Source organism: Paralichthys olivaceus, chromosome 18 (assembly GCF_024713975.1).
Source record: "Paralichthys olivaceus isolate ysfri-2021 chromosome 18, ASM2471397v2, whole genome shotgun sequence".
Lineage (NCBI taxonomy): Eukaryota > Metazoa > Chordata > Actinopteri > Pleuronectiformes > Paralichthyidae > Paralichthys > Paralichthys olivaceus.
Genome location: NC_091110.1, coordinates 3,615,510 through 3,628,961, shown reverse-complemented (window position 1 = coordinate 3,628,961; position 13,452 = coordinate 3,615,510). Strand labels below are relative to the sequence as shown.

Genomic DNA, 13,452 nt, shown 5'->3' with positions numbered 1-13,452 from the left:
AAAAAAATAGCGCTGACTTTTACAAGTGTGGGGAACTTTGAATGAAGTAAAACTCATTTTAATATTTAAAGTACTCTTAACTTTTGTGAGTCATTTTCAAAGCAAAATCTAAGTATCAAGACTTTCTACTATTCTTTTTTTACATCAATATCAAATTATTAATTATTTCACATCAGACAGTTGGTTTAAAGAGCTATTTACTGATATGTAGAAGGCTAAATGCATGGACTAGGTATCTTTCCCTACTCATTGCACGGTGCACATGTGAAATAAAAAAACCCAATGTGATCCAAACTACAACCACACTTTGTTTTTCTCACTTTACATCTTTCCATCATTTTCACCACATCCTCCAAAAGTCAAATCGAGCTCCACTTTTCCAGCAGCACCCGAAGGCACCGCCACGTCCTACGTCATCTCTCCGCGACGCGTCACCGCAGCACCGCCACAGGAGCTAAACCCAGCTCCTCTCAGCCTGACCACAGCTGAAGCGTCACGTTCTGACTCTGCCGCTTCTCCTCTGCTCACTGGGACTGAAGCTGCTCGACAGGAAGTGATATAACAAACTTCAGACTGACTGAAACTAGCGATAAAACCTCCAGAGCCTGATCCACCGTGGTTTGTTTCTACCCTGAGAGCTGCACCTGTCAGACTGACGATGGATGAAGAGGGTAAGTCAGTTCACACCTCTGCCTCAGCAGCACTCTCCTCCTCCGGGAGCAGCTGTGAACCAGCTGATGAGCAGTGATGGGGGCAGTGAAAGTACATATCAGCATGAGAGGGGCCCTTCAGAAGAGTTAGGGTTACATTTAAAACACCACCAGGGCCTCTCAGGGGCCACTGGAGCCATTCTTTCAGAATAAGTAGCATCAGGAGCCAAACAGGAAACAGTCCGGGTAAGATGAGCTGTTCTCTTGGTAGATACCTGTTGTTGTAATAGTCTGAAGTTTGAATACATCCTCAGAAATGTTATTACTGAACTCTGATTGTGTGTTTAAGCTGTGAGAGAGGGATTACTGTTGTTTTATCCATGAGTCTGGATCATAATCACACTACATGTGTGCTGCAGAAGACTGGGCTGCACTTGTCAGACACAATAATCGTAATTATGCAGCATAAATAAATCACGATTTATTAGTTGACTATGGAATACAGTCATCCCAACATTAGTGTTGTAGTGATCTAGCCGTTCGATGTGTTGACTTATTAGCTGATGTAGTCAGATTGTGGTGCTGTCTCACTGACTGTGTCTCACTTTCCCCCTGGTCAGAGCTGGTGGAGTATTTCAGGACTCAGATGAGGAAAGACCCGGACATGGCCTCAGCTGTGGCCGCTATCCGCACTCTGCTGGAATTCCTCAAGCGAGACAAAGGTACGTTCACTCCCGGCGACTGTATCCTTACACACGCCACCTCATGTACTGTTCAGTGGAACAGCCGCTGCACACTGTGCTCAGCCAAGTTCGACAAGCTCTCTCTGCCCCTTCAGGTGAAACCATCCTGGGCCTGAGGGAGAGCCTGACGTGGGCCACAGACTGCCTGACACGAGTGGACTCCTCGGTGGCCGTGTCCTCAGGAGGGGAGCTCTTCCTGCGCTTCATTAGCCTCACATCGCTCGAGCACCAGGTGAGTTACCTGCCTAAAGGACAGGTTCACAAAACAGTACTCACGTCAGGTCATCATTGTTTTTAGATTCATTATCTTAAAATTAATCTTTGCCTTAATTTTAAGGCGTGATGTTGATGAGTTTTACTGCTTGGTTCAGGAGCTTTGACTGTACCACTGTCTCTTCAGGACATAGTTTAGGATGTTAAGTGTTACATTAGATTTTATTGTTTGTCACCGAGCTGTTTGCATTTGGTTCATTCAGGAGTTGGTTGGCCTATCAGTTGATCTGGCTTCAGTTCAGCTCCATCCTATCCTTTTAGAGACAAATCAATGGGAGCAGTGGCCAAAGACAAATGTTGAATAAATTGATAAATAAACGTATTAAATATCAGACTAGATAGAGGAGGAAGTTGTTCTTCTACTACGACTACTACTTCTACGATTGTTTCTAAACGTCGTCAACAGCACACTTTCTGATCAGTTGGATGTGTCCGTGTCGGAAGCGAAAACTTGGAAAAATTCCCTGGTCTAGTGTGCAGCGGCTTAAATTCTGTGGCCTACCGGATAGTGTACAGCTGGATTTCAAGCAACATGTAGACCAAAGTGTAGGATATAAAATGTACAGTAACAGTTACATTTGAATCATCATTCTTTTGTCTCTCTGTCTGTCAGGATCTGTCTCGTTGTAAGAAGGTGATGGAAGAGAGGGGAGAACTATTTCTAGAGAAGATTGCAATGTCCAGGGCCAAGGTCGCAAAGCTCTGTCACACCTTCATCAAAGACGGTGCTGTAAGTACAGTATTTATCATTATTATTATTATTATTATTGTTGTTGTTTCTGAAGAAACAAGCTGTTGTTGTTGGACAGTTTGCTGTCTAAATAAAAGCCTAACAATTTGTAATGCTGTATTGTATGGATTCAAAAACATTGATCATAGGACCTGATAAAACACTGACAAATGCAAACAGGTAACTAAAGTGATAAAGGGATAGAATCCAGATAAACAATGAGATTATTAGAAGAAAAGAAACCTTCCTGTAGTGTTTGAGGAGTGATTCAAAAGCAGTTTCGTCTGGTTCCACAGCTGCAGGGTTCAGATGGGTAAGGTCCAGTTTCTTTTGAAGCAAGACTGGCTGTGGGAGCACTGACGGGGGGCTGGGCTTGTAGGGTGCAAATAAACCTGTAATTCAGATTTTAGTCAATTAGATTTTATGGTTAGACATTGCAATAAGGAGGGGAGTGATGTGGTCTTGTATTTTGGATTTTTTTTAAGTCAAGCCACCAAGTTTTGAACAAGCTGAAAGGGGGAAAATAATAAAGGGAATTAAATATATATATAAATACAGAGTCATAGATCATCATCATGGTTGCGTTGCTTGATGGTGTAGAAGAGGTTCCCTCCAACGTCTACATGGCAGGGGACCTAATCGTGATCCTTGTGGGACACCTTATCAACCATTTGAGGTTTCAAACAATCGAATGTAAACAGAATAATTCTAACTGTCTGAAAGCAACTTATTAAATGTTCTCATCAAGTAAAACAAAAGCTTTGGAGAGATCCTTTAAGTACGGAGCCCCTCAAGTCCCAGAAGATGATATTTTTTTATCTTGTGCGCACAAGTTATTATCTAGTGGGAACAAGATATTTATCTTGTGCACTCAGAGTTAATATGTGTAGGAAAGACGTGACTGACTGATGCTTTGAAGACACCAGTGAGTTGCATTTATAGCTTTTAAGAGTTTGTTAATTTCTTGAAACATACACCACATTGTAAGTTGGCCTAGGATTTAAGAGGGCACAGCTTAGATATAAGCAGACAGAACACACACAGTATTCAGACAATGTGCTGATTTTTTTTTCCCCCCTTTGTCTTCCAAATATTTCTCTACCAGAAAATCCTGACTCACTCCTACTCCAGAGTCGTCCTCAGGGTGCTGGAAAAGGCTGCAGCTGAGAAGAAACGTTTCTCTGTCTATGTGACCGAATCGCAGCCTGACTCAGCTGGGTGAGTGAATACTGTCAGTAAACTGTGTCCCAGTTTTATACCGACGGGACAAACGCCCATTGAATCTGTTTCTTTCTCTATTCAGGCGACAGATGGCCGAAGCCCTGAGAAAACTCAATGTTCCAGTAACAGTGGTCCTGGATGCAGCCGTCGGGTAAATAGATTTATCATCAGTGTCGTACTTTGTCAAGATGAACTCAGTTGCATTAATTGAGTGTGTTTCTGTTATTTGTCACAGGTATGTCCTGGAGAAGGTGGATCTAGTTATTGTTGGTGCAGAGGGAGTTGTTGAGAGCGGAGGAATCATCAACAAGGTGTGTTTCAGGAAATAGTCAGGGGTCTGTATCACAAAGTGAGTCCATCTTAGGGCATTTTCACACCAAGGTTCATGTCTTTATTATATTGTAAACATTTGATCTGGTTAGATAATGAAATTTATGACAAGATCCTGTCACCACCAACGTGCGTCTACCTGTACCTGACATTGGTTTGTGTTGTCAATTCGTCAGGTAGTAGTTTTTTTGTTTGAATAGCGAAAATGATTTCGTTGCCAGGGTAATATAATTCTGAGATCATCAACTACTTCAGGCCCAGAAATCAACACTAGCTTGAATGTGCTAAATGACCGTCCTCAGACTGCAGCGGTGAGCCGCTTTAGTTTAATTCTGTCTCGTCTTCAATTGTTCGAAAAGTCAGAACTTTCCAAAAAAAGTGTTTTTACACTGAAAACGAATCAAATGATGGTTCAGTTTGATTCAGACTGAGAACACCTCTTTTGTTCTGACAAACATTTTTAGACTGTTGGTCCAGAGCATCTTTCATGTCAGTTATTTTAGCTCGGACTAAACTGTATTATATAATCCATAGTTCCCTCGGTGCATTCAATATCTTTAAAGTTTAGTGCAAATCTGACGAAAGAAAACAAACAAACCAAGGAAATCATAAGGCAACCATTCTAAATATATCAAAAATAGTCATTACAAAAAAGGTACAAAACTTTTGTCCTGCACCAGTGAGAGGGACACAGAAGGTCCCGACCAAAAAAAGTAGGTGTTAAAGTTTCCTTCGTCAGGCTGACTGGGTTAACTAGCATCGTTGAGCCGAATACTTGTGATTCCTTGGTGAGCTTCTCCACGTAATGGTGAGCTAACTGTTTATGAAGACAGAAAACAATGAGTACAGCCCAAAGATGTCAGGCTCACCTACTGACCTCACTCCGTGAGACAGTCTCAGGTCTAAACTCCTCACCTCTGTTTCTGCAGATCGGCACGTATCAGACGGCAGTGTGCTCCAAAGCCCACAACAAGCCCTTCTACGTTGTGGCAGAGAGTTTCAAGTTCGTCCGGCTCTATCCGCTCAACCAACAGGATGTGCCAGATAAATTTAAGGTATCATATCATGTACGATGACACATTAGCTCTTTTCAGACATGTCCTGCAGAGGATCTCCTGGACTTTCTCTGCAGTTGTCCTTTCTCACACGCTCGACACAGCACAAGATTCTCTGCTCAGGTGTGCTCGTAACAGATAATCCGCAGGATTCATGTGAGGAGTGGTGCAGCAGGCAGAGATATAATGTCACGTCACAAACTCTTGACATCTTTGTGTGTGGCTTCTACGTGTATGACAGCGCTTCTTTACTCGGGGATATTTGTCGTCTTTTATTTATTTAGATCATATGCGTCTGTCAAATGTTAGAAACACCGCTCTGAACTGAGAGGAACACATCTCCTTGTTAAAGCTCCTCTGCACCTCTCACTGAATCACAGGGAAGGAGTTCATTTCTTTATTAAATCATCTACCATTCATTTCTAGAGGATTTTGCAACAACTCAATCACTATACTCAATTAATGCAACCTGTTCGCTCCACTATTCAATGTTTACTCGTCTCCCTCAATTTGCAGTCAGACTTCAATATCTCCATCTGTTGAAAGGGGGGATGGTTGGTGATGTCACCTGCCTAATGATTAGCCAATTGCAATAGCCAACCAGCAGAGAAGAGTAATGACAGCTCTGCCAGGAAACGAAAAATAACCAGTGCTTTCCACAAAAGCTGCCTGTTGGCCAAATAGCTGACTGCTCATTGAAGGTACGTCGTTAAGGCTCTTTGTGGCATTTAATTCTAATTCCCTGTTTGATTCGTTCTGACGCCAGCGAAAGTGGCCAATTTTCCATGATCATGATGCCATCCTGAAATTTTCAAGGAATATTAAGTACAGCAATGAATCATGATGTAGCATTATTGCAAAGGTACTGCACTGCTTATGCAATTAAATCTTTCTTTTATTATTTTTAATGACACGTTTCTGAGCACCTTCTGTATTTCTGCTCTATGCGCATAGTGATTTGTTTTGTTTTTTGGGTGAGTGAAAAGAATTTAAGTGGAAATGCAGAGGGGGACGATCAGAAACTTCAGCTTGTCTTCCTGTGAGATAGTTCTTGGTGAATTCTGTGTTGGATCATTGACCTCTTGTGCTGTGCTTTACAGCATCCCCATTCCATGATCAACTCAACTGTTATCAAATGCTTTAGTTTTCTCCACACATACCTTCAACAGTTTGATTGTTAATGAAATAAAAGTGAGAGTGCTTCCACATTAGAAAAGAGGCTCACTGCTGCAGGGGTTAGATGTTTGTATTTCCACTTTACAGCAAAATATCCTTTGTCCAAACCTTTACATACAACTGTTGTATCTTTACATGTCTTCTCTGTCCCTCCACAGTACAAAGCAGATACCCTGAAGACAGGGCAGAACCTGTCAGAGGAGCATCCGATCATCGATTACACGCCTCCCTCCCTCATCACCCTCCTCTTCACTGACCTGGGCGTCCTCACCCCGTCTGCCGTCAGCGACGAACTCATCAAGCTTTATTTATGACCAAGCCTCAAAAGTCTCAAATAAAAACCTTTTATCAAAAGGTAAGCATGTGTCAGAGGTGTTGCTCTAATTTGATTTTCACTTTGTTTCTGACGTGGGCCAAGTTGACTTCAAGAGTTTTGTCAAACGTCCTTCGCCTCTGAGCCGTCGAGTGGTGGTCCCTCTGTTTTGTGTTTTGACTTTGGTTTGCTTGTTATCTGTTTCTCAAAGTCCTCCTCGCTGATTTTCCCTCTCTTCAGTTTCTTGAGGAGGCGAGTGTCATCTAAAAGCTCCTTCATTTCTTCATTGTCCACCTCAGACTCCTGCAGACACAGAAAATATAAGAGGAGGGAAATAAATACTCCAGAGTCCACTGGCACTTATATATATATATATTCATTTGATGGTCACTGAATGGAAATACCTCATTGCGCTTCCTCTTGGCCGACCACTTTTTCTTGCGTTCCTTCTTGGTCTTCTGTTTGGACCAGGAGTTGTTCTTGACGAAAATCCTTTTGGGAGGTGGATTCTCAGCTCTCTCTTTCAGCATCTTCTGTCTCAGCTTCTGTCTCTGCTTGTCCTTGTAGCGGATGGTTTCTGTGTCCACTGTCGTCTCAATGAAATCAGGGAACGTTTTTCCTCTTAGTTCAGGCATCTTCGGCAGGCGAAGGAGGGCAAAGCCACGAGCTAAGGAAGCAAAGTCCAAATCTAGACAAAGGAAGGAAACACCAAAGAATTATATATTTGGACTTGATGCACAACAAATTGAATCGTAAGATGTCACGCTTCTTATTTCACCTTTGATTCTGAAGATGAGACTACACTCGTGTTTGGCGTAGGCCTGGATGTACGAGACGAAGGCCCTCATGCCTCTGTCAAACATGGCGCGGTCTGCCAGAGACATGGCCTTGACTTTGGGCAGCACATCCACAACATCTCGTATAGGGGGCATGATCTGGAGCGGGCACTGAGGAAAATGACAGAAGAGGTTTTATTTATGAGGCCTGGACTGTGAAGATGGAAGATAACGTTTCTGAGTTGTAGAAAAGTCTTTTCTCCACTGAGTCATTATCATAAGTAGCTCATAAGGAATTCCTGTGTCTTATTAAAACCCTGTGAAACAGATATCAGAGCTGTTTCATTCTGCACATGTCCAGTAAAAACACGCAGCTATGGAGGGAATTGTCGTAAATGAGGTTCATGTGGTAGAAATATAAATTGATGTGTGTGTTGGCCGAGGGGGTTCAGCCCTCTTTATCATCTCACTACTGTCAGTTTCATCATAAAGGTCCAATAAATGTCCAAACAATACCCATTACATACTTTTACATGAAAATCCATACGATCAACTGATGCTTGACAGCGGAAATTTAAGTAGTAATAAGGTTGAGAAGAACTCACTTGCTGGTTGAGGGACAAGAAGGTCACATACGTTTCCTCCATTGGCAGCAAAAAGACCAGAGCGTTGCCCTGGTTACCAATACGTGCTGTACGTCCACATCGATGGACAAAGGCCCTGAGACAGACAAGAAATGTAGATGATGAATCAATCGTTTAAAATTAGGTTTCTAATAAAATAATTGATGCCAAACTACATAATGCAATTTTTATATTTTTATTATACTCGGAAACTTAAACTGGCATCTGAAGATGATTTTCTATATCCTCACAGTAACTTTGAAAGTGTGATACTATGTAATCTCAACCTCCGACTGTTCTGATATTCACTGGTTTTCAAAGTCATCGATATTTCAGAGCGAATCGTGTCTGATACCAAACTCAGTCATAGTCCACTAGTTAATGAATTTATTGATCTGCAACTGGCTTCGAGCAGCATGTTCACATCGTGTCAACTAGTGAGTTTAGGCTGGAGATGTGTGTAATAGCTATGGCACTGTTCACTGCAGTTTTTATGTCATTCAAAAAGTAGGTCAATTTGCAACTAATGGGGACTATTTTCAGCAGCGGATGAATCCACATTTGATGCTCTCGTGAGTATTTTCAGCAGCGGGGCGATGTGCAGGGATCTGAAATAAAGTGCAGTGTTTCTTCCCGGTGACGAGGGCACATGTGACCCAGTGAGACAGTGTGGCTCTGTAGCACGGAGGAATAAAATGTATCAGCCTTAGATAAACAGTAGAGCTATTCATCGTGGTGTAGGTGTTTTAGAGAGACGGATTATAAATACTGTTTATTGTAAGTTTATTTACAAACCACTTATTATAGTCAATGTGATGGATTCGGTCTTTCAGATCCAGCTATGCCGGTTTCACAGACTTAGTTTTGCTCACTCACCTGGCACTGCTGGGGGGGTCATACTGCAGCACCCAGTTCACATCGGGGATATCGATGCCTCTGGCCATGACGTCTGTACACACCAAGATCCCGCTGGATAATAACACACGGACAAATTTCAAGCAATGCTCGGAAGTCAAATCCCATACAACCAGCATCAATGCACCCTTCACATGCAAACATTCTCACCTCTTCAGGGCCCGGAAGTCTGCAAAGATCGTGTTGCGTTTACTCTTCATCTTGCCGTGGATGCAGCAGACGGTGACCTTCTTGATCAGCGCCTCCAGAACTCGGCCATAATACTCCACGCCCGCACACGTGCTGATACGAGAGAGGCAGGCCGTGTGAGTTGGTGACTAAAGAACCTGGACCACACGTTTTTTAAACCTCAGGGCTAAAGTGATGCCGTTGGTCCAGACACTAAAGATGGAGGTTTTCAGTTTGAGGGGGAACGAATCATTTGAGCTGCTCCGTCAGATTTGTGCCAGGCTGCTGTTGAATTATCCATTAACTGTGGTGAGCTGCTTTAGATTTTACAGCACTAATGTTTTATAGAGCTGTAACAATTAACTGATTTATTGAGTCTACAGTCATTTTCTTTCTGTTGAGACTTTCTCATTGTGACAATTTACTTCTCATCTCTGTTTAATCATAACATTCGAAGACATCGGCTTGTGATTAAAGAAATTGTGAAAGGCATTTGGATATTTTACTAACAGACTGACTGAGAAAATAATGAATCAATTAAGAGATGAATTATTGGTATCATTCATTTTTCTAGTCTTGACGGAGCTGTGGTAAAAATAAAACTGAACGTTACTGCAGAACAGACCATACTGTCTGTATCTTCAAGCTTCTGTCAGTTACAGATTTTTCTTTTTTGGTCTAAGTCTCTGTTTATAGATAAGTTGCACAAAGTAACGTTGAATTCCTCTTTCTGTCCACGATTTTGACAACATTGTTTTGTTTAAAATAACCTCATTGAAATGTTACTAGAATAAAAAAAAGAAGTGGATTCTGTGTGCGAACAGAAGTGTAATGTTTTGGAAGTGCAGACAGGCAGAGAAACTTTCACTGAACACAGGATTTAATCAAATGTGCAGTTTGTCCAGTTCAACGTACCTGAAGAAGACCAGATTCTTCTCGTGCTTGTGTTGCCTCAGAAAAGCCACCAGGTTGTTGAACTTGTCCTCAGATCTGCATAACTGACATGAAAACCATGATGTGACTTTTTGCGTCGTTGCCGTGTTTGAATTTCGGGCTGATTGGTGTGAAGCGGGCACCGCACTCACTGTGTAGTAGTTGGAGAGCCTGGCGGGGGTCTTCTGGGAAGCAGCGGCCGCAGCCACGCCTTTCTCTTTGACGGTGATGCGAACGGGGTTCCTGAGGCCGGCCCTCACCAGCTTCTCCAGCTCCTGAGTCTGAGTGGCTGAAAACAGGCCTGTGCGCCTCTGCTTAGGCAGGTGGCCCAAGATGGTGTTCAGACTGGAAGCACAGACAGGACGAGAGAATTAAAAACACTGCACTCTGGGAGGGTTTTAGGGACTTTAGAGGTTCAGAGGGAGGCGTCTGTCTGCCACCAAATTCATTCTGGAACAAAACAAGCCCAAACACAGGATTTTAAATCCCAGATGCCTCTACACAGCGTTGTAACGCTGAATTTACTCCATTAATTCAGATAAAGTAATGGATTTTTAGTCCCACAACAGGGATAGGCATCATTAAAAGTAATAATAATTAAAGATGCAATATCAATGCAATGAGAAATAATATATACAATGTGAACAGAATACAGTGTAAGTGCTTAAGATTGCGTACAGAGAACTCATTTATATTCCCTGTTATCCCTTACCTGGCCTGGAAGCCCATTTCCAGCAGCCTGTCTGCCTCGTCCAGAACCAGCACATCCAGACTCTTCACTGAGCCGCCAAAGTCCAGACCATCTTCTTTCCTCCTGAACATATCCTCCAGACGGCCGGGAGTCGCGATCACAATGTTCGCTCTGAAACACAGGGGTCGTCATGTTAGTTTCTGGAACCATCCGATTTGATTTTGGAGCCTTAATGACGACATCTGTGTATTAATGAAAAAGATTCTTTAAGAACCATCTGTCAGAATTGTTCATTAACATGCTTACTTACAAGTAAGTTTCATTGTTATTCATTGTCTTTTCTTAGACAAAGGCAAGCTTGAATCAAAGGGAATTAAATGGGGAGCCAATGTAAAGAGTTTAGAGTGGTGTGATGTGGGTCGTCTCGCGTTCTAGACTATTTGGAGGACATCCAGAGACGATTTGCTGAGGAGGGAATTACACAAATAGAGTCTGGAACATATAAAAGCCTCAATTGTCATCTCCACCTCAGAGTTTGATCAAACAGGCTGCAGTTTTGCAATATTTCTTAAACGTAATTGGCAAGAACGGCTCACGGATTTGCTGAAAAATTCCTAAGAATGTATTTATCAGTTGGAGAACGTCCCTGGGAAATGTTAGAAGTGTTGTTATCTGGAGCCAAAATAAGAGGCTCAGTATTTAAGATATTGCTGCCGTCCAGTCCTTACTGTCAGACACATGTTTGTCATTCCATCAGGCTTGAATGAGATATACATTTGGACAACAGGATCTAAATAACAAAACAGTTCACTGATAAATTACATCACATACCCTCGATCCTTGATCTTCTCCACGTCCTCTATTGGGTTACTGCCACCAATCAATAAAATCTGGCTGGAAAACACAGACATACATGAAACCACTTAGTTACTAAAAACTCCAAAAAGACCAAGTGTCGTTGAACTGATGAGGACGCTGTTCTTCTGGGACGGTTATCACTGTAGTACTGGTGCTTTTAGGATTCAAGTAATGATGCTTGGTGGAGGCAAAGTTAAACACACATACACAAAGGTTTGTGCTGCTGTCCTTGACCAAGGCCTCAGACATTAGGAAGAAGTAACAGAGTACACACATACTTCAGATTTGTTTCCAGGGCTACAAATAACAATCATTGCTACTATAATTTTATCCGATTATTTTCCTGATTCATTATCATGAATTCTTTCTAGTTCACTAGTTCATATCCTCATACAGTGATTCACATTCTGCAGTGACTGTGAACTCACGTGAACTGTGGAAACTTCTGAATAAACTGCTGCATCACTTCACTGATCTGAAGGGCCAGTTCTCTTGTGGGAGTGATCACCAAGGCGCCAACCTGCGGGAAACACAAATCCAAACTCAGCATCTCCATGTAAGGTCCAACCCCCCCTCCTCCTCTGTCTCCTCCTCCTGTCAACGCGCGTAGCGTCCAGGAGACATGAAAACTCCAGAGTGAATGTAAAAGTAGAGAGTAAATGTATAAATGTAAAACAGCCCTTATGCTCTCACTGTTACCTGCATCTTCTTCAGCTTCTCTTCTCTCTTCAGGAGCAGCTCGATGATGGGGATGACGAAAGCGAGCGTCTTTCCACTCCCAGTCACCTGCGATGACACGACATTAGTGAGCTGCACAGGAAACACAAACATCTTCGACTGTGGCCGAGCTGAAACACTTGAAATGATTCATACAACCCATATGGTACAGACCCCAGCACAAACTAATAATCAAATGATTATCATTTTCATATTTCAGTGAAATTGGTATTCACAAATTCAGACTGGAATCTTGACTCACTAATATATTTTTAATGATTATATTCTCCAGAGTAGTGAAAACACACAATAAAGCCGGATAGTCTGTTTGCTGCTGCATCATCAATCTGAATCTGATCAGTACTGAAAGTCTCAAGATGGAACTAGTGAAGTAAAAGTAACGCAGATCAATACTCGAGTACTTGTTGCAGGTGGAGGACTTGTACTTACCGCCTCCGCGGCCACATCCTTGTTGCTCATGAACAGCGGGATACACGCGGACTGGAAACACACAATAATAACAATGATGATGAAGGTGCTGTGAAGAGGAGCTGGTGTGGGTCACGTGTGAGGAAGGGGCTGCTGTTACCTGTACAGGTGTCATGTGTGTGAACTTCAGCTCGTCCAGAGTTTGTAGAACTCCCTCGTTGAGCGGAACAGGTAACGTGTCCCATGTTCCGTCTGTCGTGTTGTCCATTGTGAGTCGAACCAGCGGCGATCACTGGTTTCCACCGGGGGAAATGAACGTGAGTGTCGCTGCTGCGAGGGTCCGAGCTCCACGCTGCTCCGTGTTCCGGGGGCGCCGATGTTTACAGGCCGGGTGGGAACTGAAGCGCAAAGGCGAGTATAGTTCCGCGTATAGTTCAGTTCCGCATACACGTGTTACCTTCTTTCTTTACCTTTATGTTATATTCAGGTAGAAGTAGAAGTACACACACTACCCATCATGTGAAAGTCCTGCATACGTATATTTGCTGTATTTAAGTAGAATTTTGATGTACTTGTACTTTACTTGATTTATTCTTCTGTATTGGAACATATTGTACTTTTTACTCTACTACATTTATTTATGTATTATTCGGTCATTATTATTTTACATATCTGCTGATTCTATTTAAAGTTATATATTCGGATCAATAATTCAAACTACAATCGACCGATACGTATCTAATATTGCTTGATTAAGCCGATAAATTATTAAAATCAGCTCAACCTTTACCAACTTTAACATTTAAGTGATGTATAAATTAAAGCATCACTGATTAAAACGTATTAATATA

At 42.3% G+C, this 13,452-nt stretch overlaps 2 protein-coding genes across 2 annotated transcripts; one reads left to right on the top strand and one right to left on the bottom strand.

Moving 5' to 3' along the window:
* The first annotated feature begins 412 nt into the window (after positions 1–412).
* On the top strand, positions 413–6,537 carry eif2b1 (eukaryotic translation initiation factor 2B, subunit 1 alpha). The gene is made up of 9 exons (XM_020082472.2): positions 413–671; positions 1,271–1,372; positions 1,489–1,625; positions 2,280–2,396; positions 3,502–3,614; positions 3,700–3,768; positions 3,853–3,928; positions 4,877–5,002; positions 6,337–6,537. The coding sequence occupies exons 1-9, from the start codon at positions 659–661 to the stop codon at positions 6,490–6,492; spliced, it is 909 nt and encodes a 302-aa protein (XP_019938031.2). The 5' UTR covers positions 413–658; the 3' UTR covers positions 6,493–6,537.
* ddx55 (DEAD (Asp-Glu-Ala-Asp) box polypeptide 55) lies at positions 6,231–12,996 on the bottom strand. Its single transcript, XM_020082471.2, has 14 exons — positions 12,762–12,996; positions 12,623–12,673; positions 12,155–12,241; positions 11,884–11,975; positions 11,429–11,491; positions 10,619–10,768; positions 10,059–10,251; positions 9,889–9,971; positions 8,956–9,087; positions 8,767–8,859; positions 7,873–7,987; positions 7,270–7,438; positions 6,896–7,179; positions 6,231–6,794 (listed from the first exon to the last, which is right to left on the bottom strand). Exons 1-14 carry the CDS (start codon positions 12,867–12,869, stop codon positions 6,615–6,617), a joined length of 1,800 nt encoding a protein of 599 aa, XP_019938030.1. The 5' UTR covers positions 12,870–12,996; the 3' UTR covers positions 6,231–6,614.
* Between the last annotated feature and the right edge of the window lie 456 nt (positions 12,997–13,452).

Coding starts and splice junctions, on each gene's coding strand:
- eif2b1 (XM_020082472.2), top strand. Junction 1,373..1,488: donor ATTCCTCAAGCGAGACAAAG/GTACGTTCACTC, acceptor CTGCCCCTTCAG/GTGAAACCATCCTGGGCCTG. Junction 3,615..3,699: donor TCGCAGCCTGACTCAGCTGG/GTGAGTGAATAC, acceptor TTCTCTATTCAG/GCGACAGATGGCCGAAGCCC.
- ddx55 (XM_020082471.2), bottom strand. CDS start 12,869: ATGGACAACACGACAGACGGAACATGGGACACGTTACCTGTTCCGCTC. Junction 12,674..12,761: donor CACACATGACACCTGTACAG/GTAACAGCAGCC, acceptor GTGTGTTTCCAG/TCCGCGTGTATCCCGCTGTT. Junction 7,180..7,269: donor TCTCATCTTCAGAATCAAAG/GTGAAATAAGAA, acceptor TCCTTTGTCTAG/ATTTGGACTTTGCTTCCTTA.